The sequence below is a fragment of the Pongo abelii genome, chromosome 1 (genome assembly GCF_028885655.2).
Source record: "Pongo abelii isolate AG06213 chromosome 1, NHGRI_mPonAbe1-v2.0_pri, whole genome shotgun sequence".
Taxonomy (NCBI): domain Eukaryota; kingdom Metazoa; phylum Chordata; class Mammalia; order Primates; family Hominidae; genus Pongo; species Pongo abelii.
The window spans coordinates 187251582-187277257 of NC_071985.2; the positions used below are offsets into that span (position 1 = coordinate 187251582).

The window sequence follows — 25676 nt, forward strand, 5'->3', positions numbered from 1 at the left end:
CGCCCGCCTTGGCCTCCCAAAGTGCTGGGATTACAGGCATGAGCCACCGCGCCCAGCCTATTTTTTTTTTATTATTATTTTTTGAGGTAGGGTCTTGCTCTGTTGCCCAGGCTGGAATGAAGTGGCATGATCATGGCTCACTGCAGCCTCAACCTCCTGGGCTCAAGGGATCCACTTGCCTCAGCCTCTCGAGTTGCTAGGACTACAGGCACATGCCACTGCACTGGCTAATTTTTAAAAATCTTTTTGTAGAGATGGGGTCCTGAACTCCTGGGCTCAAGCAATCCTCCCCCCTCAGCTTCCCAAAGTCTGGGATTACAGGTGTGCGTCCAGCCTATGAAGTTTTAATAGTAATATAAAGCCACATATTGAGTGACAAGGGAATAATGTAGACGGTTGTTACCATAAGGATTCAGAGCATAGCAAAACGTTGTGTGTTGGAAAAGCTTATAGCTGTCATCTGTTGCGTGCTTACCAAGATAATGTCAGGGAATGTTTTTGTCCTTTACATGTATTGTCACATTTAATTAACAGAAAAACCCAGTGAAGTAAGTACTGTTGTAGGTACCCATTTGTATTAGTCCATTTTCATGCTGCTGATAAAGACATACCTGAGACTGGGGCAGTTTACAAAAGGAAGAGGTTTAATTGGACTTACAGTTCCACGTGACTAGGGAAGCCTCACAATCATGATGGAAGGGAAGGAAGAGCAAGTCACGTCTTACATGGATGGCAGCAGGCAAAGAGAGAATGAGGAAGATGCAAAAGCAGAAATCCCTGATAAAACCATCAGATCTTGTGAAACTTACTATCATGAGAACAGTATGGGGGAAACCGCCTCCATGATTCAGTTGTTTCACCTTGGTCCCTCCCACAACATGTGGGAATTATGGGAGTACATTTCAAGAGGAGATTTGGGTGGGGACACAGCCAAACCATATTATTCTGCCCCTGGCCCCTCCCAAATCTTTTATCTTTACATTTCAAAACCAATCATGCATTCCCAACAGTCCCCCAAAGTGTTAACTCATTTCAGCATTAACTCAAGAGTCCACAGTCCAAAGTCTCATCTGAGACAAGGCAAGTCTCTTCTGCCTATGAGCCTGTAAAATCAAAAGCAAGCTAGTTATTTCCTAGATACAGTGAGAGTACAGACATTGGGTAAATACAACTGTTCCAAATGGAAGAAATTGGCCAGAACAAAGGGGCTACAGGGTCCATGCAAGTCTGAAATCCAGCAGGACAGTCAAATCTTAAAGCTCCAAAATGGTCTCCTTTGACTCCATGTCTCTCACATCCAGGACATGCTGATGTAAGAGATGGGTTCCCATGGTCCTGGGCAGCTCCGCCCCTGTGGCTTTGCAGGGTACAGCCTCCCTCCTGGCTGCTTTCACAGGGTGGCCTTGAGTGTCTGCAGCTTTTCCAGGCACACGGTCTAGGCTGTCAATGGATCTACAATTCTGGGGTCTGGAGGACAGTGGCCCTCTTCTCACAGTGCCAAGAGGCAGTGCCCCAGTAGGAACTCTGTGTGGGGGCTTTGACCCCGCATTTCCCTTCCACACTGCCCTAGCAGAGGTTCTCCATGAGGGCCCCGCCCCTGCAGCAAACTTCTGCCTGGGCATCCGGGTGTTTGCATACGTCTGAAATCTAGGTGGAGGTTCCCAATTCTTGACTTCTGTGTACCTGCAGGCTTCAATGCCACGTGGAAGCTGCCAAGACTTGGGGCTTGTACCATCTGAATCCATGGCCTGAGCCCTATGTTGGTCCCTTTCAGCCATGGCTGGAGTGGCTAGGATGCAGGGCACCAAGTCTCTAGGCTGCACACAGCTCAGGGACCCTGGGCCCAGCCCACGAAACACGAAACTCCTTTTTCCTCTAGGCCTCCGGGCCTTGATGGGAGGGGCTGCCTTGAAGACCTCTGACATGCCCTGGAGACATTTCCCCCATTGTCTTGGGGATTAACTTTTGGCTTCTTGTTACTTATGCAAATTTCTGCGGCTGGCTTGAATTTCTCCTCAGAAAATGGAATTTTATTTTCTATTGCATTGTCAGGCTGCAAATTTTTCAAACTTTTATGCTCTGTTTCTCTTTTAAAACTGAATGCTTTTAAGAACACCCACGTCACCTCTTGAATGCTTTGCTGCTTAGAAATTTCTTCCACCAGATATGCTAAATCATCTCCCTCAAGTTCAAAGTTCCACAGATCTCTAGGGCAGGGGCAAAATGCCATCAATCTCTTTGCTAAAACGTAACAAGAGTCACCTTTGCTCCAGTTCGCAACAAGTTCCTCATCTCCATCTGAGACCACCTCAGCCTGGACCTTATTGTCCGTATGACTATCAGCATTTTGGGCAAAGCCATTCAACAAGTCTCTAGGAAGTTCCAAACTTTCCCACATTTTCCTGTCTTCTTCTGAGCCCTCCAAACTGTTCCAGCCTCTGCCTGTTACCCAGTTTTAAGGTCACTTCCACATTTTTGGGTATCTTTTCAGCAGTGCCCCATTCTACTAGTACTAATTTACTAAATTAGTACATTTTCATGCTGCTGATAAGGAAATACCCAAGACTGGGCAATTTACAAAGGGAAGAGGCTTAATTAGGCTTACAGTTCCACGTGGCTGGGGAAGCCTCACAATGATGGTGGAAGGCAAGGAGAGGAGCAAGTCCCATCTTACATGGATGGCAGCAGGCAAAGAGAGAATGAGGAAGATGAAAAGCAGAAACCCCTGATAAAACCATCAGATCTTGTGAGACCTATTCACTACCACGAGAACAGTATGGGGGAACCGCCCCCATGATTCAGTTATCTCTTCCCGGGTCCTTCCTACAACATGTGGGAATTATGGGAGTACAGTTTAAGATGAGATTTGGGTGAGGGCACAGCCAAACCATATCACCATTTTAAACAGATGAGGAAATGAAGGCACTGAGAAGTTAAATAACTTGCCCAGCAAGTGACGGCAGAGATTCAGAGGTAGGTAGGCTAATTGCAAAACCATTGTTCTTAACTGTTGTGTTATGCTACCTCTGGAATATCAAACGTATAGCTTTACTTGTTCAGGCATTGCTGGATTCAGGGCCCAAACAAGGTTATTGGGATTCTCTCTCATATTGTATTTTGGCTCAGTTTTTTCTCTGGGTTGATTTTATCCTCAGGCAGGCATTGCCGGTGAAGTGACAGTATAGCTGCTGGGATGAGAACTGCATATTCATAATTTAGCAATTTGTGTGGAAAGAGAGAATTTATTTTAACAATACAGCTCTAGCAAATGTTCTAGAATTGACTCTCATTGGGTCAGTTTGAGTTTTATTCCTATTCCTGAACCAGTCACTGTGGCCTGAGGGTAAGGATGGGATAGAGTGGAATATTCTTATTGGCCAGCCTGGGCCATGTGTGTTTCCATCCCTGGATCTGAGATGGAGGAACGAATCCTTACCTCCAGGGAACATCAGGGTGCTAATACCAGAAATGGGAATGGATATGGGCCAGGCAAAAACAAATGTTCACCACGCTTAAGATATTAGGACCTCACTGGGTGCAATGGCTCATGCCTGTAATCCCAGTACTTTGGGAGGCTGAGGCAGGCAGATCACCTGAGGTTAGGAGTTTGAGACCAGCCTGGTCAACATGGCAAAACCCTGTCTCTACTAAAAATACAAAAATTAGCTGGGTGTGGTGGCATGCGCCTGTAATCCCAGCTACTGGGGAGGCTGAGGCAGGAGAATTGCTTGAACCCGGGAGGCGGAGGTTGCAGTGAGCCGAGATCATGCTCCATCCTGGGTAACAGAGCGAGACTCAATCTCAAGGGAAAAAAAAAAGGATATTAGGACCATGCTCACCCATAGGCTCTGTCTGCTTGATTTCTGTTTTAGCCTTAACATGTCAAATATTTTTACAGAATTATGATGAATTATGATAAATTGAAATCACGTCTGGGCGAGATTCATGATAGCAAAATGCGTCTAGAGCAGGATTTGAAGAAACAAGCTTTGGACAACCGAGAAATAGATAAAAAAATGAATAGTATCAAACCTGACCTGATCCAGCTGCGAAAGATCCGAGATCAACACCTTGTGTAAGTAGTCTGGGAGTGTATGGGGAGGGAGACACCAGTGCCAGGTTACTACCAGCACTAGAGACACTAGAGGTGGAAGAAGAGATTAGAGATTTGTAATTGAGAATTGGCCAGTAAGATGGTAAGAATTTAGGAAAGTGGCCTTGGTAGTTGTAGGGGGTACCAGAGTTAATCTGAAGTTAATACGTGGAGCAAACCAGAATGTAGGACTCTAGATTCATACAAATGCCTTGGAAATCCCAGAGGCTGGCTGTGGCATGAGTAAAATGCTATATCTTAACCAGAACAGATTAATGTTTGCCTAAAACGTAAAAATCAGAATCTTTGTTTACATACTAGAACTGAGTGGGGAATTTCTATTTCCTCTGAGGGGAAATAGGTTCTAGGCTGGGCACTGTGGCCTACGCCTGTAACCCCAGCACTTTGGGAGGCCGAGGTAGGCAGATCATCTGAGGTCCGGAGGTCGAGACACCAGCCTGGCCAACATAGTGAAACTCCGTTTCTACTAAAAATACAAAATTAGCTGGGCGTGGTGGCACATGCTTGTAATCCCAGCTGCTTGGGAGGCTGAGGCAGGAGAATCACTTGAACCCTGGAGGCGGAGGTTGCAATGAGCCGAGATCATGCCACTGCACTCCAGCCTGGGTGACAGAGTGAGACTCCATCTGAAAAAAAAAAAAAAAAAAGATGGTGAAACCCTGTCTGTACTAAAAATACAAAAAATTACCTGGGCATAGTTGGTGGACGCCTATAATCCCAGCTACTTGGGAGGCTGAGGTAGGAGAATCGCTTGAACCTGGGAGGCAGAGGTTGCAGTGAGCCGAGATCGCGCCATTGCATTCCAGCCTGGGCAACAGAGTGAGTCTCAAAAACAACAACAAAAACAAAATGACATTCTTTATTTAAATAACAGAAATGTGTCTATAGAAGGCACTTGAGGTAATTTGACTGAGTAGTGAAACCTAATTCTTTAGTATTAGGGAAAACTATATAATTTAGCCAAATATAGGCATAATAGAGATAATATCCAAATATAAATGGAAAGATAGTATCAGAATAAAATGTGTGAATTATATTTTTAGAAACATAAATAACTGCTTCATAGGACAGAATGCATGAGAAAGGAAGATACTGGATATTGGGCTTAGTTCTGGGTAACGAATAGACCGTTTTGAAATACATCTATGGGTGACCTTGATGCATGTTACACCACTCAATTCAAACTACTGGCAGGAGAAGACAGAGCAGAGACCTCTGAATCTGGGTTTTCCATAGACTTCAGTGTTCTTTGTGTGAGAAAGAGGGAGAGGATGAAATATACACCTAGAGATTGGAACTGTGGCAGAAGAGTTTCAGTAGAGGAAGATTTAAGGTGATTTTTTTTTTTTTTTTTTTTTTTTTTTGTGTGAGACGGAGTCTCACTGTGTCACCCAGGCTGGAGTGCAATGGCACAATCTCAGCTCCCACTGCAGCCTCCACCTCCTGGGTTCAAGTGATTCTCCTACATCAGCCTTCCGAGTAGCTGGGAATACACGCATGCACCACCATGCCCAGCTAATTTTTGTATTTTTAGTAGAGATGGGGTTTCACCATGTTGACCAAGCTGGTCTTAAGCTCCAGACCTTAGGTGGTCTACCCACCTTGGCCTCCTAAAGTACTGGGATTACAGGCATGAGCCACTGTGCCCGGCCTAAGGTGATATTTTTTGGGGTAAACAATTACAACTACACCATGCTGAGTAGTTTTTAATAACAGCCCTCTCAAGAGATCATTTTAGTTTGCTATTGTCAAAAGTCAAGCCAAGTGTATATAGCATACTGAAGAGCTTTGTAAACAAGGCAAGGAGGTGCTCTTATCTGTAAGTAGGGTGTGTCTGCTCTTGGAATGCTCACGTGGTTCTGGTCACATGAAGCTGAAGAAAGGCTCAAAAAGGCTATGCTATACACCAAAACGATGAATGGAAGTCCTTCTTTGCCCTGAAAAGCAGTAAGAAACACAAGGAATATATCATCCCAAGGGGCGTGAATAAGTGTGGTGTCTTAGTCTGTTTAGGCTGCTATAAAAAAAAATCATAAATTGGGTAGCTTGTAAACACCAGAAATTTCTCACAGTTATAAAGGCTAGGAAATCCAAACTCAAGGCACTGGCAGATTTGGTGTCTGGTGAGGGGTGAGGATCTGCTTTCTGGTTCATAGATGGCGCCTTCTACCTATGTCCTGGTAGAAGGAGCTAGGGGGTCTCTATCAGGCCTTTTTTATAAGGGCACTAATTCCATTCATGAGGGCTCTGCCTTTATGACCTAATCACCTGTCAAAGTCCTCACCTCCTAATACCATCACTTTGAGTGTTAGATTTTCAACCTATGAATTTTGGGAAGATACTAACATTTAGACTATATAGCCTGTGGCAAACCAGACCTTGGAAGTTTCTTTAGTGGGTTGTATAAACTAAATACAGAAGACAGAAAGAAAACAACAGCAAAAAACGACAACAACAAAAACCATACACACCAAAAAAACCACAAAAAGCAAAACAGTGACACAACAACAACAAATGTAAAAGAGTTTAGATAACATCATGGATGACAATTCATAACCTACAAGTAAGGACAACTCAGAAGTGTAGGGAGACACAGACAGCCATTACCTCTTTTGGAAGGGCTGCTTCCAGGAGAATAGTTCAGTGTCCCATGGTCCATGCTTTGATGTTTCTGACAGAGAATTATCTCTGGGCTTGGTGGATTTGATCTATTCTAATGCTGGAATTTGTATAGTCGGTCCTGAAGAAGACTGGTAGTAAAATATGTGTCTCATATTAGCATTGCTGCATGATACTGAGTATGATCTCTCTCTGGTCTTGTTTTAAAGGCATAGGGTGGAATTCTGTGATACCTAGCTAAAGATTGTCATTAGTTCTTTAAGCCCCCTTTGGATGTGGTCATTTCCTTGACTGGCCACTGCATAGTCCACAAGGATTCTATGTGATTGTCTGCTGAGATCTTGCTGTACTACTAGTAGGATATTCTTGAGTGTTTAAATACAGAATTTCATTGGTTAAATATAGAAAAAAAATTTCTATGATATTATTCTATTTACTGGAAGCTCAAGAATAGGTAAAACCTATCTATGATGATAGAATTAAAAGTAGTGATTATTTATGGTGGGGATTTTGATGGGAAAATGGGATGAGGAGCCTTTAAAGGTTCTAGAAATGTTCGAATCTTGATACGAGTGGGGTTCCATGGGTTTATACATAGGTAGAAATTTATCAGTACACTTAAGATTAATGTGCTTTATGTGTATTATAACTCAATAAATACATTAAAAATTTCTTAGGTATCAATTTTTTAAAAAATTCCTTTTCAAAAAAAGGAATTTTGTTGTTAATATGCAATTCTTTTTCCTCATGAGTTTAAGGCTAGCTTTCATGATTACCATTTACCTTTTATGGTATTGTAGTCCCCCTTGGTCCATGGTTTTGCTTACCGCGGTTTTGCTTTCCGTGTTTTCAGGTATCCCCAGTCAGCCACAGTCTAGTTAGGTGGATACAGCACAATAAGACATTTTGAGAGAGACCACATTCACATAACTTTTATTCCAGCATATCGTTATAATTGTTCTATTTTATTCTTAGTTATTTTATTTATTTATTTATTTATTTTGAGATGGAGTCTCGCTCTGTCGCTCAGGCTGGAGTGCAGCGGCGCGATCTCGGCTCGCTGCAAGCTCCGCCTCCCGGGTTCACGCCATTCTCCTGCCTCAGCCTCCCGAGTAGCTGGGACTACAGGTGCCTGCCACCACGCCCAGCTAATTTTTTTATTTTTTCAGCAGAGACGGGGTTTCACCCTGTTAGCCAGGATGGTCTCAATCTCCTGACCTCATGATCCGCCTGCCTTGGCCTCCCAAAGTGTATTATTAGTTATTGTTAATCCCTTACTGTGCTTAATTTATAAATTAAATGATCACAGGTATGTATCTATAGGAAAAAACAGTGTATATAGGGTTTAGTACTGTCTGGTTTCAGGCATCTATTTGTTTGTCTTGGAACTATTCCCCATGGATAAGCAGGGACTACAGTATTCATAAACCAAAATTCATAAATTTAAAATAATAACGGCCATAACAATATAGGTACATAATGATGATGGATTTTTTGATGCATATTCTGCTTAGGGAATTGATGAGTTTTGAGTAATATATGTACTAGGGGAGTTTGCAGATAAAGGAGTTCTATGTGGCTGGGTGCAGTGGCTCACACCTGTAATCCCAGCACTTTGGGAGGCCGAGGCAGGTGGATCACCTGAGGTCAGGAGTTCGAGACCAGCCTGGCCAACATGGTGAAACCCTGTCTCTACTAAAAATACAAAAATTAGTCAGGCATGGTGGCGCATGCCTGTAATCCCAGCTAGTGGGAAGCCTGAGGCAGGAGAATTGCTTGAACCCGGTAGGTGGAGGTTGCAGTGAGCTGAGATCGCCCCACTGCACTCTAGCCTGGGCAACAGAACGAGACTCTGTATTAAAAAAAAGAAAAAAAAAAAAGAAAAAAAAAAGAAAAAAGGAGCTCTGTGGAGGGTGGTGTGTTCTGGTTTTATTTTTTGTTTTTACAACTTTATTGAGATACAGTTTATATCACATACAGTTCACCCATTTAAAGTGTATTATTCAATGTTTTTAGTATGTTCACAGGTATTTTGTCATCACCACATATTTTAGAACATTTTCATCACCTTAAAAAAAACCCTGCACCGTTTACTTAACATCCCTATCACCCCTTTATCTAGCCCTAGACAACCACTAATCCACTTTCTGTGTTTATGGATTTGTCTATTCTGGACATTTCACATGAATGAAAATAATGTAAAATGTACTCTTTTGTGACTGGCTTCTTTTACTTAGCATGGTGTTTTCAAAGTTTGTCTGCGTTGTAGCATATATCAGTATTTCATTCCTTTTTATGGCCAAATAATAGTCTGTTGTATAGTTATACCACATTTTGTTTAATCATCATCAGTTGGTGGACATTTGGGTTGTTCTGTCTTTTTGGCTATGTCAGTAATGCTGCTGTGAACATTTATGTACAGGTTTTTGGATGGATATGTATTTTCATTTTTCGTGGGTATACGCTGAGGAGTGAAATTCCTGGATCATATGGTAATTATCTGTGTCTCACTGAAGAACTGCCCAGACTGTTTGCATAGTGGTTGCACTATTTTACATTCACACCAGTAGTGATAATTTGGGTTTCTTAAAGTAATGAATCATTCTTTAATATATTTCTTTTCTTTTTTTGAGATGGATTTTTGCTCTTGTTGCCCAAGCTGGAGTGCAATGGTGCAATCTTGGCTCACTGCAACCTCTGCCTCCTGGGTTCAAGCAATTCTCTTGCCTCAGCCTCCTGAGTAGCTGGGATTATAGGCGCATACCACCACCTCCAGCTAATTTTTGTATTTTTAGTAGAGATGGGGTTTCACCATGTTGGCCAGGCTGGTCTCGAACTCCTGACCTCAGGTGATGCACCTGCCTCAGCCTCCCAAAGTGCTGGGATTACAGGCATGAGCCACCGCACCTGGCCTCATTCTTTAATATATTTCTGATAACTAAATTTTTATAAGTGATTTTTCTTTTTAAAGTATTGTATATGTTATCCCACTTTGTTTTTATGTAGAGAATATGTCTGTCCCTAAAATTTGGTGGAAGACAAGTTTCATTCCTCTTTTTTTTTTTTTTTTTTTTTGAGACAGAGTTTCACTCTTGTTGCCCAAGCTGGAGTGCAATGGCGCGATCTCGGCTCACTGTAACCTCTGCCTCCCAGGTTCAAGCGGTTCTCCTGCATCAGCCTCCCGAGCAGCTGGGATTACAGGCGTGCACCACCACACCTGGCTAATTTTTTGTATTTTTAGTAGGAATGGGGTTTCACCATGTTGGCCAGCCTGGTCTCAAACTCCTGATCTCAGGTGATCCACCTGCCTCGGCCTCCCAAAGTGCTGGCATTACAGGCATGAACCACTGCATCCAGCTGCATTCCTCATTTTTTTTTTTTAAATTAAATTTATTCCAAGCTCCCACTGGCCTGGTTACATTAAAAATATGTAATCTCTGTTGTCATTCCTACCTCCTACACAGACTGACACTTGGATCATGTAAGAATGTCATCCGGAAGTAGTGCCAGAAAATTAGAGGAGCACAAGGTCCTTTGTGCCTCCCTCTTGACTGCTGTCATTGGGTGCTCCTCTGCCTAATCATTGGGTCTTGCCATCTGGCTATTTTAGAAAATTCCAAGGTGTCTTTCACCATAATCTCATCACTGGCTACCAACGGATGCTGCATCTTAAAACCTCATTCTCCATCCAGGATGCCCTGTGCATGAGGCACCGTTTTCTGTCACCCCATTTTCTACTTCAGCCAGGCTCTAGGCAAGCTTCTGCTTTCTTCCAGGACCAAGGCATCAGCTTCAAAGTCGTTTTTCCTGTCCTTCTCTCTCAGGGGTTTCCAGCTTAATCCTTTTGTCTTAGACTGAAACACAAACTCTCTTCCTCTTAAAGTATGGTAGTTGGGCTGTAAAACCAATTAGATCTTTAGAAAGGACACTATATAATACATATTTTTTCCCTTACTTGCTGGGGTAGGGCTAGGAAAAGATATGCTAACCAGCTATTTTTTCTGTCTCGTATTTTTTAAGATTACTTTGATGTAATCTATGGAAGTAGTATCTTCCTTTTTTTTTTTTTTTTTTTTTAAGAAGAGATTGCTGGGCCAAAGAGAGATGGGTCCAAGACCATGCCCAAAAATATGTATATATAGTATCCTTTCTAAAAATCTAATTGGTTTTACAACCCAATTACCACACTAACAGAATTAGAACTGGATGTTAGGTCTTTGAATGTTTTGCCTCAGATTTTTCCTGTCGAATTTATTGCATTTATTTGTGATCAGTGCATTATTCAATAACATTAAATGTGAATTAACATATTTACTAAAGTTATTTGAGGTTTTTGAAAATGGTTTTTAAAATCTAATCAGCTCCTGGCATTGTTAATAGGTTTGTAAGGACTCAGAACTAGATAAGTCTTTGAAATGGACTTTTAGGAGATTGGAAAAGCTGCCTAAGTCAGAAGGTAGGCACCATCATAAATGGAGGGTGGAGCAAAAGCAATTTTTCTTTTTCTTTTTCTTTTTTTTCATTAGGAAAGTGTTAGGAAATGAGTTCCTAACATTGTGTGTGGCAGAAAGAGAGGCTCAGTTTAAAGAGGTGGGTGGTTAAAAGAAAATGGGGATTCAAGAGAAAATGTGGTGCATTCATTCAGTTCACACCTTTTTACTCAGTGTGCATATTTCTTTGATAAAGAGAAGGTCAGTTTCTTTAAGGATAGAAAACTTTGGGTGATAAGAATGCTTAGAGGAGGGCATCTGGATATTTTGATGACAGAGGTGATGGTGTGAGGGAGGGAGTTTGTTACTAAATCAGTTGTATCAAGATCACATAGTATCTATTTTCCAGTTTCGCTAAGAATAAAAAATGAAATCCAAGTTAACTAAAGGGCAATTCTTACTGAGAAAGACTGTGAAATCTGTCCAACAGAACTTTAAAATTAGGTGTGATGCCAAGTTATCTTGTATACTTGGGGAGCTACAGGGTGGTCCTGGAGAGAGATACAGGATGATCCTGGAGTTGTGAAGATTTTGTTAAAAGCAGCCCACCAGCAAATATTTACTGACAATTGAATATCTACGTGCATGTGCTGTTTTAATAATTGGCAACATAGCCACGAACAGGACAGACCCCTTTCATTACAGCAGCTTACATTTTATTGGGGAGACAGACATAAACAAATACAAATATAAAATAGGCCTGGCCTGGTGGCTCATGCCTATAATCCCAGCACTTTGGGAGGCCAAGGTGGGCGGATCACCTGAGGCCAGGAGTTCAAGACCAGCCTGACCAACATGGTGAAACCCTGTCTGTACTAAAAATACGAAAATTAGCTGGGCGTGGTGGCGCGTGCCTGTAGTCCCAGCTACTCTGGAGGCAGAGGTGAGATAATTGCTTTGAACGCTTGAGATGGAGGTTGCAGTGAGCCGAGATTGTGCCATTGCATTCCAGCCTAGGTGACAGAGCGAGACGCCATCTCAAAAAAACCCCAACCAACCAACCAAACAAAAATATAAAATAATGGATTTTAGCTAAGTGCTATGAAGATGATAAAACAAGGTAAAGTGTAGAGAGTGACTGGGGACTGCCTTAGTTGGGACAGTTAGGATAGTCCTCCCTCAGGGGATGGTGTTGATGATGAAACCTGAATGATAGGAGCCTTGCTTGGTGGGTAATGATGAACGAAGGTGCTTTCCACTCCACCCTAGTTTTAGACTATTGGCCATCTGAAAGGAACAAAATGTGCTGGTTTACCTCATTTTACATCTAAAATACTATCACATTTTAAGATACTATGATTTTCTTTTTCTTTTCTTTCTTTCTTTCTTTTTTTTTTTTTTGAGATGGTGTCTCGCTCTGTTGCCCACACTGGAGGGCAGTGGTGCAATCTCAGCTCACTACAGCCTCTACCCCCTGGTTTCAAGCAATTCTCCTGCCTTAGCCTCCCTAGTAGCTGGGATTACAGGCATGCACTACCACACCTGGCTAATTTTTGTATTTTTAGTAGAAACGGGGTTTCGCTATGTTGGCCAGGCTGGTCTCCAATTCCTGACCGCAGGTGATCCCACCTGCCTTGGCCTCCCAGAGTGCTGGGATTACAGGCATGAGCCACTGTGCCCGGCTTGGATACTATGATTTTCTTGGTAATGAAGTTCACTCGTATTAATTACTGAGATTGCCACCCTGAATTTCTTGTGGCCTGCTTAGATGCAAAAATAGATCTTGAAGTTTTTAGTTAAAATATTAAACTCAATTCAGTAGGTCACACAGGAAGTGCGTCCTCAGGCTTAGTGGAGATTGCAAATGTGACACCATGCTCACCTAACTAATGTTTTCAGAAACAAATGTCCCACTGTGAGTGCGAGTATGTGTGTGCTTGTGGTGGCACATCCTCCAGAAAAGAAAAATGAAAAGTGAAGGGCCTAATTTCAAGTAGCCCTCTATGTTTCTGCCTTTTTCCGGAAAAGATCAGTTCATCTTGATAGGAGTTGAAAGAAAAGTAATCGAGAGACTAATTTTGGGAAATCTTTGCCCACTCTGTGGGATTAGGAAAAACAAGAGGTGTCTAGACTCTAGAAGTTTAGTTGGCTCAGACATACCTACTTTGTCCAGTCAGAGTTTGCATGGATACTGACACTGGTGTCTTTCCTCTGGCAGATGGCTTAATCACAAAGGAGTGAGACAGAAACGCCTGAATGTCTGGCTGGGAATTAAGAATGAGGATGCTGATGAGTAAGTTCTCTCTATACCTTTCTGTCAGAGGGCTTTGTTATCAATATAAGACATGCGCCTTGTTTATACGTGGTAAATATTGGTTGTCATTGTCACTTGAGGTCATTGAATCTAGAACTTTGACTGTCTTTTGAATTGAATTGCCTGAAGGTACCCTATAGGCACTGGGGTTCAGAGACCTGCCTCTGAACTCAAAATCTGGATGTGTAAGCTACTTTGAGCATAGCTACTGAGAATCTGGATGTAAAAGCACTTTTATTCAAATGTTCATATTTCAGCTTATTGGATGAAACATGAATTCTTTGCTTTATGCACCATAGCAAGTAATGAAGTTAACACCCAAATAATTGCAATTTTGCTTTGTCATTTGTGGTTTAAAGATTTAGAAGAGTGTTTTATTTATGAATTTGCTTTTAGATAGAAGTAACTTGTTAGAATAATATATTAATATTTAATTTTTAGGAACTATTTTATCAATGAGGAAGATGAAAACCTGCCCCATTATGATGAGAAAACCTGGTTTGTTGAGGATATCAATCGAGTACAAGCAGAGGACTTGCTTTATGGGAAACCTGATGGTGCATTCTTAATTCGTGAGAGTAGCAAGAAAGGATGCTATGCTTGTTCTGTGGTGTAAGTCTTCTCTGGGGATATAACCTTTTGAAGTCTTTTGCATCAATTAATATAAAATCAACCCCTCATAAAATTCAGATGAAATTAGTTAATGTACAGTAACGAGGACCCATGGCTCGGACCATAACTATTAGTACAAAAAAACCCAGCTTTATGAGAAATGATATCTGAAATTATCTTGGAGTTTTAATTTACATGGTAAGTAGATTAGGCCCTGCAGTAGTGCTGTTGGATTTCAGGTGTCTCTGAAAGGTAATGTGAGATCTTAAATTGAAAAAAAAAAAAAATCACTTAATTGTTTAGTAGTATCCTGTATGTCTAGTATGGTCTCCAGTGTCAGATGAGGAAAGGCTTGATTAAATAGAACTGTTATTACTTCAGAAGGAAAACTCTATCTAAAATTTTAAATTACACATAATTCTGTTGATGTAGTGATAGAAAATGTGGACGTGTTTTCCATAAGATAATCATGTGACTTTTTTGAGAAAAGCCTATTTTCCTTTTAATGGAAAGTGAAATTTTGGGGATAACTAACTGTGCTTCAGTCAGATTTTTGCCTGACTTCTTCTTTAAGAAGGCAAACATCTTCACTGACAAAAGCCACACTTAGAAAAGAGTTATGATGGTGCCAGATATACTGGGTTCAACTCCTGGCTTACTGCTTACTAGCTGGGTAACCTTGGGTAAATTACTTAATCTTTCTTTGCCCAGTTTCCTTATCTGTAAAATAAGGATAATACCTACTTTAGGGTTGTTGTGAGGATTAAATGAGTTAATCTATGTAATACAATATGCTTTTAACAGTGCAGGGACATAAGAAGTAAATGTCACCTACTAATATGATGATGCTACTGATGGATGTGGCAGAAGGCAAACAAAGTGAGAAAATGATTGTGCCCTTAGAGGGCAAGGTGGAGAAGATAGACGAAAGGCATTCATATTAACAGACTTCTCAGTGCTTTATGTGATCATCTTGTTCATAGCGCTCTACTTCTATCATGGAGTCAGAGTTTGAATCCAAGTTTACCTGGTTTCAAAACCCACATTTTTCTATTGCACCAGGCTTTTTTCATTTCACCAAATATCCAAGATGAATAGAACCACTGTGAAATAAGTATCATTAGTAGGCTGTGCACATGTGGAAGCGTTAATTTTAGTGGAGAAAGAACGGATTGGGAGGTTTTGTGGAAAAGGTATCTGAGATGGACCTCAAAAAGATGAATGGGATGTCTTACGGGCAGAAAATGGGGGAGGAGTTGAAAAGTGCATTGGATTACTGTTATCCAAGGATAGAACTACTTGCAACATTTCATTTCTCCTTGACCTGGGCTGTTCAAGTTATCTGAGTGGAAATGTAGGCGAGAATGGTTCTTGTAAGACTTGGGATCTTCTAAGAATAATAAAAAGAAGGAAGGCAGTAAGCCTAGTCGCTCACTGTCACTCAGGTTATTGGGTGGCAGCCTGTAGGTTCAGGACTTGGCTGGAGTCCTTACATAAACTGATTAATCAAAAACTACCCTTGGCTGGGCGTGATGGCTCACACCTGTAATCCCAGCATTTTAATAGGCTAAGGCAGGAGGATTCCTTGAGCCCAGGAGTTCACGACCAGCCTGGGCAACATAGCAAGACCCCATTTCTACTAAAAATAAAAAAGTAGCTGGGCATGTGGCTCACACCTGTAGTCCCGGCTACTTGGGAAGCTGTGGTGGGAGGATCACTTGAGCCCAGGAGTTCGAGGCTGCAGTGAGCTGTAATCAAGCCACTGTACCCTAGCTTTCGTGATAGAGCGAGACCCTGTCTTAAAAAAAAAAAAAAGAAAGAAAGAAACCTTTAGATTTGTGGTTGTTTTAACACCCGTATCTGTGGCCAAGTCTGTAGGGGATGGGGGGAACGCAATTTTACAAGCTTTGCCTGGTTAACAAAAAATACTTATTTGCATAACAATTGCTCTCAGACTTCTGGCCATTTAGTGTCCCTTTATCTATTGTTACCTACCTTAACATTTCTTCTGTGGTTTGTCATTGCAGGGCCGATGGGGAAGTGAAGCACTGTGTGATCTACAGCACTGCTCGGGGCTATGGCTTTGCAGAGCCCTACAACCTGTATAGCTCTCTGAAGGAGCTAGTGCTCCATTACCAGCAGACATCCTTGGTTCAGCACAACGACTCCCTCAACGTCAGGCTTGCCTACCCTGTTCATGCACAGATGCCCTCGCTTTGCAGATAAAGAGGAAGTGGGAAGAGAGGTGGTTCTCTGGCATTTTTTTCTACAGTTTTTATTAGACTACGATGAGGGCATTCTTTCTACATAGACTGCTTGTTTTGCACAAGAAGTGATTTTGTGAATGTGAAGTGGAGAGGCCGAGCAGCAGCCGGCCGGGATGGAGGCATTAGAGGCCTGAGGTTCTCTAGGACTCAGCCATGCCGCTGCACTAACATACTAAGCTGGAAGATGTTTTTTTTGAAAGTCTATTTCATTGGGGTTTTTGTTTTGTTTAGCCAGGCACCCTCAACAGAATATTAGGCTTGATGGTTATAGCGGGTGGGGTTGTATTTGGAAGCCTCTGAAGAGGCCATGTCTTTTTTAAATCTAACTCTTGAGAGTGCAGCAGGGGCATGGCTCTGCTGGGAGTTCTGTTTTGCTTTGGCAGTCTCTCTTCCCCCCACGAAGAAAGCTGTTTTGTATTTGTGATAGAATGGGATTTGATGAAAAAGACAACCAAAGGAAAATGGGGAGGCTTGGGATTTCATTTAAATAATCTAAGCCAAGATGATAAAAAAAAAACCTTCAACTGAAGGTACTTTGTTTCTTACCAACATAATTTAGGCTTCAGCATCTCACCAGCCCCTCCCTCTGAAGAAGTATTATGTTCAGAAGCCAACAAAACAATGTTTGTTGCCAGACCAATGTTTGATGGGAAAACGTGGTACTCGTAGTTGAATGTATACTTCTGTACCAAAACTTGAACATAAAAAGACTAGAATTTGTGAGTTTTAGCAAACACTAAAATTGGTCAGTGTAACCCCTTCTGTCCTTCCTGCCTGTTTCTCTGAGATGAGGAATAGCATTCTTTTTGTGGGGATGGTGAGCTTTGAATCATAAAATGAAGTTGGTGCTTGTATGGTGTTTCCTTAGCCTAAAGAATGATCTGTTGTTTGAAACCTTTGTAACTTGTTTGTGTGAGTAAAGAAAAGGTGCAATCCAGTGCTTTTAGGTGGCTTGATATACCAAATAACAGTATAGAACAACATTATTATATGTGCTTCCCCAAGTTTAAAGGCCCTGCAGAAATAGTAAACATGGTTTAATTTCCCTTCATCTCCCCTTCCTTTGCTGGATGGGGTTTTGGGAGCTATAGGTTGCTAAGGAGGGGAGTCAGACTGTGGTCAGGGGCCTCAGTAAATCACAGACCCAGGGGCCCTGTGGTCCAGGGTGAGAGTCATACCACATTACACATGTGCTTCCATACAGTGGTTTCTGAAGCTTTTGCAGGGAGAGAAGATGGCTTAGTGTTTAGACTGTTAGTAGAAGCCATCTGGAAGCTTTTCTCTTTGCCTTTTTTTGTGATCCTGCCATTAAGGCTATGTGCAGTCTGCTCTCATGCTCCAGTGGCCTTGATTTTAGGCCAGGAATCTTCTGCTCCATGTGGCTTAAGCCTTCCAGCTGAGTGAAGCTAGGCAAATGGAGTGGGGGCAGGCATCTATTCCTGCCTCCATCATGCCCCACACCCATCAGTCAACACTCATTTGACAAATAGAGTCCAGCTGCCTCTGAGCCAATCCTGGAACCATAGTAGGCTCAGAGTGAGTCAGCTGTTTGAACCCAAAGTTGTGCAGTCAGGCATCCTGGCTGAGCTAGAGAAGCCAGTACCTGCGTCTTGGTTTATAAGGCTTACAGCTAGGAAAGCTCTAGTTTTGGGGGTGAAAGAAAAATATTACTTTACCTGAGCACTTATTTCCGTGACAGGGTCTAAAATATGGACCATGATGTAGACATAGATTTATAATTTTGGAAAAACCTCCAGTTACTAGGAAGGGAAGTGCTTATCTTTGGCTTTTTCTTGGTTACACTGCAGTTTTAGGATTGGGTGAGACAGAGACAAATGAACCCCCCTCTAAAGTCATTTAACTAATAGCCAGCACATCCCTTCCCCAAACTGTCGATTGAAATCTTAACTGAAAGTTTTACTGAATAATACCAAGCTAATTGCTGCTGGGCACACCTGGATGGCTTTGCACCTGGTGTTGAACCTGCTGAAGCAGGTGGATGCTCAAGATCACGTGCAAGGAATCCCTCCCATCTGGTACTAAAATTTCAGTGTGTTCTGAGTGTCTTTTAAACCAAAATGGAAATACAGATACATGCCTGTAGTATTCAATAATGTGTCTGCTCCTTGTTGGGCAGACACTGACGGTGTGCAGGGAGAGTCCAGATACCATCTTTATCTACACTTGGGCTGGCTTGTGGAGAAGGGCTGCTTTTTTTCAGTCCTACATTCCTTCATTTTTTTTTCTTTTGTTTTTCGTTCTTGAATTCATTGTTTTGTGGGATCTAAGACCCAGGGGTCATTTGAGAGGTTTGACAGTATCTTTTCTGACCAGTTGCCTCATGACTTGCTTGACCCTGAGCCAGTGGAAATGGCATAGGGACCAGTCTACTACCCACTGGGCCTGGTGTGTAGAGGGGGAGAGGGTAGCAAGGTGCTTCTCTACGCCCATGACTTGGGAGCAGGTCTTGGCCTCCTTCATGAGAGTCTAGTGCCGTGTCCTGTCCCATGATCTGGACCCTGGGACTGTCTTGGCATCTTAACTGCAGTTTCAATGAGGCAGAGGGCAAAGAGAGACCAAGATCAGAGGGGTTCATTATACCCCTGGCTAGAGAACCCAGCTACTGACATGAAAGCAGCTTGGGGCTGGCTGGACACAGGTACTAGGCCCATCGTTTCCAGGTGACGCTTTCATCACAGAACAGTGCTGTCTCCACCTGGCCTTAGATGGCACGCCATGATTCGGGCCTGGATAGCTGCCTGTGTCCTTACCACTAATCTGGCCAAGAATGAGGCCCTCCCAACACTCTCACTCCGTCTCCAAGCCTTGATGGGACCTCCACTTAATTAGGCCTCATGTGCTTTGAAGAAGCTTTGAGAGCCAATGTGGTGTCTTCCACGGGTCTCCTCTTTTTTGCTACAGCGAATCAGCCCTATTTCTCTTAAACTGAGAATTGCACCTGGGCAATTCCTGTTTTCTAAGGCGGTCTCTGCTGCTAGTTAAGAACCCAGAGTAGGCCTCTGTGAGGCTTCAGTGGCCTCAGAAACCAGAGGGTCCAGATAGGGGGCCTGCTTGGGCCCTCTGCTGCCAACTGCTCAACCCTGCTTTAGCTCCAGCCACTTGTGGCAAACAACCTCGTTTCCTTACAAATTCCAGCATGTGACTTTGGTGCCCTGTTACTTGTGAAATATCTATTCTGTTGTCTTTGATGTGTCCAAGAAAATTGGTGTAGTTTACGTAAAAATATCTGACAAGAAAGCCAACTGTATGTCTTGTGATGAGACAGTTCATAATGTAGTTCCTAGACCGCTTTACAAATTGTTCTTGTCACCAGATGCGTTCAGACATTGCTGTGCAATTATTGGGGAGGGTAGGGGGAAAGGCGAGAGGAGATACTTACTGGTCTTTTTGTTTAATACCTTCCCCAAGAGGGGACAGTCTGGCCAACTTGCTCCAGTAATGCAATAAAGACATTGCAATAAAGTAATTTTTTTGTCTTCATGCTATGAAGGAGTGGGCTGGGGGCAGAGTGGGGGTCAACAGAGAAGAGTACTCAGGTGTTGAACAGCCCTTGAAACTTCCAAACCTGCTCTCCAGTAAGCACCAAAAGACTAGTACTGGGGCTGAACTGGGGCAGCCAGAGGCTCTTTTCTTCCTAGGGGAGGACATTGACTCCAACTAGGCATGATGCCAGAGTCCTGTCCACCGAACACAGACACAGGAAGTCTCAGATACTGACTCTGAGAAAATTAAAACTGAATGCCATTTCCTCCACACCTCACTGCCCACTCCAGACTAATAAGCTGTTTATTGGTTCTCATATTTCTGCCGAGAATGAAAAGTGTTTCCACATTCTACTCTGGGGGAGGGGGAAATGGGCCCAGCTTTATAATCTATCCTCTTATTGCCCCAGGCCCTTGTCATCTCCTGCCAAGGCACACTGTTGAGCTTCCTGTATTCTGGGAACGTAATGAGCCAACATGTGATAACCTCTTGTTGCACAGGATATTGCAGCGCTCATCCATGTCTCAGGCCCCACCATGTGTACTCAATTACAAATAAGTCAGATTGGGCAGGGAACAGCCTGTTGTTCTAAGTGACCTTGCCTATGTCTTTTCTCCCCACTACACTTTAGCTACACAGCATCCCAAGACCACTGCCAGGAACTATGGATTTCTCCTAATCCCAGAGTTGTTCGCACTTCTGTGTTTAGGATGCTCAAATTCCTATCTCCTTCCCAGTTCTTTCTTCTGAACTCTACCTGCTGGCTGGATGTTTCCACTGGGCTCCTGGGTGTCTCACTGACACTTCAAACTTGTTTACTTGGGGCTGGGCGTGGTGGCTCACGCCTGTAATCCCAGCACTTTGGGAGGCCGAGGCGGGCGGATCACCTGAGGTCAGGAGTTCGAGAACAGCCTGGCCAACATGGTGAAACCCCATCTCTACTAAAAGTACAAAAATTAGCTGGGCATGGTAGCATGCACCTGTAATCTCAGCTACTCAGGAGGCTGAGGCATGAGAATTGCTTGAACCTGGGATGCAGGGGTTGCAGTGAGCCAAGGCCGCGCCACTGCACTCCAGCCTGGGCAATGGAGTGAGACTCCGTCTCAAAAAAACAAACTTGTTTACTTGGCAGAAAAAGTATGATTGGCTATGAATTCCCTCACCTTCCTACCACCAAACCTACAATCTTAGCTATATCTGCATAACTATTCTCCCTCCCATCTATTAAATTACAATAGTTCCCTCCAACTAAAGCCAGTCCTTCCACATGTATTTTGGAATCTATTTTCTTCCACCTCAGGAATCTCCCAAGATTAAGATCAGTTCTTTCTCTTACTTCAACTGGATCATTTCCATTGACATTTAAACATGGTTGGTTGTTTCTCATTCTACTCCCCTAATCCCTACTCTATCATCCCATATACCTTTATCTCTTTTCTCCTCTTCAAAGCCAAGCCTTTGGAAAGAGCTGTCTTAAATCTCCTTATTTCCCCATCTCAAATATTTCAGTACTGGTTCCACCACTGTTTGAAACTGCTTTTCTTGATGCCTTCAATAACCATCACTGTTAACTATCCTCTCCATGGAAAGCTCCTTCATGGACTCTATCACAACTCACTAATCTAATATTATTCTGATATCTGACTGTTCTTTTACATCTCCTGGGTTCCTTCAGTTCTCACTTAATGCCATTTTACCTGGCAGTTTTATCCACAGCCACGAATCCACCTACCATCTCTAGGCTGATTACATCGGTTTATTTCACTTGCCCAGACCTCTACTGGAAGCTACTTCATATTTAGCGTATGGAATGCAGCACTGAACTACTTAGCCCTGGTTCTCTTCCTTGTTTCTTATTTCAGTGAATGGAAATACAATTCATCTGGTTATATAAGTCAAAAATGTAGTCATCATCCTTGATAGCCCTCTGCTTCATACCCAAAGTCCTTCACCAAGTATCAATCAAAACACCCCTTCTAACTTCACTGCTTCACTACCATCTGCACCCTTCATCCTGGAAGGTCCCCCTTCTTCCATTCTTGTCCCCCTCAGATCCATTCTCATTATAGCAACCAGTCATCTTTTCAAAATACAAATCTGAACCTATGTAAAACATTAAATAAGTCTCCATTGATCTTAGGGTGAATTACAAAATTAGATGGTCTGGCTTCTCCCTGATTAAGGATCTCATTCCCCATCTTCAGTTTTTCACTGGCTCTATCCCCTCAGCTAGTGCCAGTATCTCGGGACTTCTTCATCATTCTGTGTTATGTTCCCTGGACAGTTCTCATCTCCTGTGGCTTTCATTACCCTCTACTTCCTGATAGCTCCCAAATCTAGATGTCCAGCTTCCCACCCTTTCCTTCCTTACCTCCTCACTGTTGCTGTTGTAGTTCAGACCACCAAGATGGGTCACTACATCATCCTCTGTGGTACACTCACTCCACTCCAGCCTCTCTATACTGCAGCCAGAGTGGTCTTCCTAAAACAAATGATAATACCACTTCCCCGAAGTTATCTTTTAGAAACTCTTCACTACCCTCAGGATAATCCCACCAGTTTCTCAAGGGGAACACCACTGACACTGGGGCAGTTGCCCAATGTGGTATAGGATGTTTAGCATCTCTGTGCTTCCTCCTCCCATCCCCATTTCCAACCCTCCAGGAGGGCAGTTCCCAACATCCTTTTCACCTGTGGTGCGGTACTTCTGACCAGATCCCTACATGCACGGGGCACTTGCTCCCTCACCCATGCCCCTGCCATTCTCCAGCTCACAACCTGTGATCTGTCTGCCCAGGTCCCGGTACATTAGCCCAGGGTTCGCTGTGAATGAATGAACAAGCGGAGAGGACTAGAAGGCCGAGGGGCCAAATATCTGCACAAATGGGCTCTGCCACTGTGGATACAGTGCGCCATCTGGTGGCCACAGCCTTCCCAGGCAATGGCCCAGAGGCATTTTCGTCTCCAGGCCTCCTAACACGTCTTCTTCAGACCTAGGCACTGGATTGTGGGACGATCAGTGCAACCAGTGCAAGACAGTTTCTCAAGTCCTCCATCACTATGGAGACAAAGCCTTGGTACTCTACCAAGCCCCACTGCCTGCCCTGTGATGCCACCTCCTGACTCCCCTGGCACTGGTCCCACTTTTATGTCCTCCCCCTTCCTCCCACACTACCATCAAATGAAGTTTCTACTCAATGCGGGCTGCACACACAATGTCCATCCACCTCCAGTGCTGAGGCCTCTACCTGCAACAGCCCAGGAAGAGCTCACTGGCTACAATCATGAAGGGCTTCTTACTAAATATGACTGGCAGCTTTCTGTTTTAATCTCACCCTCACCTTGGCATTTATCAAGTTAACTTCTCCATCCATTTTAAAACTCCTCCCACAGACTTTATGACTCTTCTGGTTGCTGCTTCTGTCTTCTCTTTTATCTCAAACACACCCAAAGTTAAACTCTGCCTCACTTCTTCCCCTCCTCATTTCCTGGCTGAGGCAATCCAAGTTAGGAGAGACATGTGAGTTCTGGAGTCCAAGGGAGACCTACGTTCTAACCCCAGTTCTACCCAAGCTACTGTATTACCATGGGCATCAAAGTCTGAGTGCCCTTATCTATGAAGGAATTTTAGTTGCTACATGTATTTTCTGGTTACCCATCACCTTCACAAAGTCAAATCTCCTGGAAGACCATTAGACATGGCCCTTGCCTCACTTGCCAGACCCATTTCTACTTTGAATTATCTTTGGTTCCTTGAATATGCCAGGTATACTGTATGTGCTAAACGTTGCCTGGACAGCCTTTCTTAAGCCAACCTCCACTCTTCCACACCCAGCAAACTACTACCTATCATCTATTCTTCATGTTTGAGCTCAAATGTCAAAGCCTTTGGGAAGTCAAGCTGGGTTAGGTGGCCCTCCCCTGATGGTGGAAACTGTTTTATTCACCACTATGTTCCCAGCAGCAACACAGGACCTAGTTACATGTGGGTTGACTGAAGGAAAACAAGCAAGCAAAAGACATAAAGATGGTTTCCAGGAGCATATATTACACAGGTCTGAGTGCAAGAAATGGCAAACAACTGCTATGTTTGCTTTAAAAGCTCATCTGGAACCAATGCCAAATCCCGATGCTTTTGATGGCCCCCTGGTTCTTGGCCCCTCCAGAGACTGGGCTCAGACTTTTGGGTGAGGGGGTAGCCTCGGCATGGAACGTCCTGCCTTCTGTCACCTGAGGCATCAGGCACTTGGGTGATGCTCAGGGCTGGATCCTCTTTCACTGCTTGTGCACACTCAGACTCCCATAGCCAGCCCTGGCTGGGATCCTCATAAGGTGGATGGGCCAGTCTGGGGGCACTAGGTGGCTGTGTCTTCCCCTGCTCCCTGGGAGACAGGTTCTTAGGGTGGGCTGGAGTTGTGGTTTCCAAATCCTGGAGGTTGGCTAGCCCACCTGCCATGGTTGCCTTTCTGCTTGGGGATGCCCTGTCTGGGCCCTCAATAAGGGATTTCCAGGATGACATGCCCAGCTTCCCAGAGGTGGAGCTGGGAGGAGAGCAACTGCTGGTGGGGGTGAGTCCCAAAGTGCTGGGAGAAAGTGCTGTTAGTGCCTGGGTGTGGAGGTGCTGTGTCTTCCAGCAACCTTCAGGAGGGATGGGGTCTGTGGCTCCAGACCTACCCAGGTTGGGGCCTGGTGAGGAGGAGCTGGCAGCCTCCTCAACGGCTTGTGGGCTCCCGAGCCTCCTGTGGGGACCACTGGGACTTTCCATTCTGGGAGGCCCCAGTTTGATCCCTGTCAATAGGCTTGGGACCACTGGGCCCGGGCTCCTAGGGTCTCTGGACGGGAAAGGATCCTCTTCCCCACTCTCTCCTGCTCCTTTGGGGGCCGCACTCTGGCTCACTTCTGGGTGAGGTGCCAAGCTCAGCTCCTGTGCACCCTGGCTGTTCTCAGGCCCCTCCTCGGTGTCGTCCTCTGAGGAGTCCACCTCACGAATGGCTTCTTGCTTCTGCAGCGACTCCCGTCGTTCAGCTCGGTCCTGCCGGAGGGTGCCTAGGGCCCGTGAGGGAGCAGGCTGCAGCACCCCCTTCCCTGGCAGGGCCCCCTTGCCAGATAGCACACCCCTGGCTCCAACTACCTCCAGAGGGCTCACTTCCCTGGGCGGCAGTTCCTTCTTTAGTTCAGAGTGGGGCAGGTCAAGGCTGTGCTTGCGAGAAGTGGCTAGCTTCTTCTCGGAAGCGGCAAGTGCTGCTGCCAGTTTCTCAGCCGACTGCACCCTCTTGAGTAGTGGTGAACGGGGTGGCTCCGCACTCTTGGGCCGCGAGAGTTGCCTACCCAGGGGAGGTGACAAGTGAAGCTTTGTGGGAAAGGCCTGGGCTACATGGCCAGACAGGGGCGATGGGGACCGCTGAGGTGAAGCTGCTGGGGGTGGGGGAGAAGGGGTGTGGGCCAGTGGTGACAGTGGGATGCTGCCTGCTGACTTGCGCCGTGGAGAGCGGTACTGGCGTTGGAGCTTGGGTGCCAGACCGTGGAGGGAGCTGGGCCGTGTGTGCCCAGAGCCGGCTGGGGAACTGGGCACGCTGGAGCTGGGGGAGCTGCTCTGTGATGAATTCCCTCCCACTTTGTACAGAGACAGACAGACAGACAGACAGACAAAAGCAGAGCAGTGTTAGCTGTTAGAAGTGATTCAAGGGCAAGACAGGGCTTAGCCCTGTTATGTCCCAGAAACCAAGCTACCCCCTTCCCCATCAATTAATTCCTCCCTAAGACTACAGGATCTTTCAGGGGGTGGGCTAAATGAGAGATTCAGAGTGGGATCTGTG

At 44.3% G+C, this 25676-nt stretch overlaps 2 protein-coding genes across 19 annotated transcripts in view; one reads left to right on the forward strand and one right to left on the reverse strand.

The window, feature by feature from the left end:
• PIK3R3 (phosphoinositide-3-kinase regulatory subunit 3) overlaps positions 1–19843 on the forward strand; it is a 133653-nt gene extending 113810 nt beyond the window's left edge. For 7 of the 8 annotated variants that reach the window (XM_054544938.1, XM_063721960.1, XM_054545009.2 and 4 more), the window contains 4 exons: positions 3899–4075; positions 13382–13456; positions 13919–14089; positions 16117–19843. In XM_054544938.1, the coding sequence (XP_054400913.1) occupies positions 3899–4075; positions 13382–13456; positions 13919–14089; positions 16117–16315 (622 nt within the window). In that variant the 3' untranslated portion in view covers positions 16316–19843. 8 annotated transcript variants of the gene reach the window in all.
• Positions 19844–23888: 4045 nt separating this feature from the next.
• The window catches only part of MAST2 (microtubule associated serine/threonine kinase 2), a 231966-nt gene continuing 230178 nt past the window's right edge, over positions 23889–25676 (reverse strand). For all 11 annotated transcript variants that reach the window (XM_024256155.3, XM_002810886.6, XM_063719085.1 and 8 more), the window contains one exon: positions 23889–25473. In XM_024256155.3, the coding sequence (XP_024111923.1) occupies positions 23945–25473 (1529 nt within the window). In that variant the 3' untranslated portion in view covers positions 23889–23944. The remainder of the gene's footprint in view (positions 25474–25676) is intronic.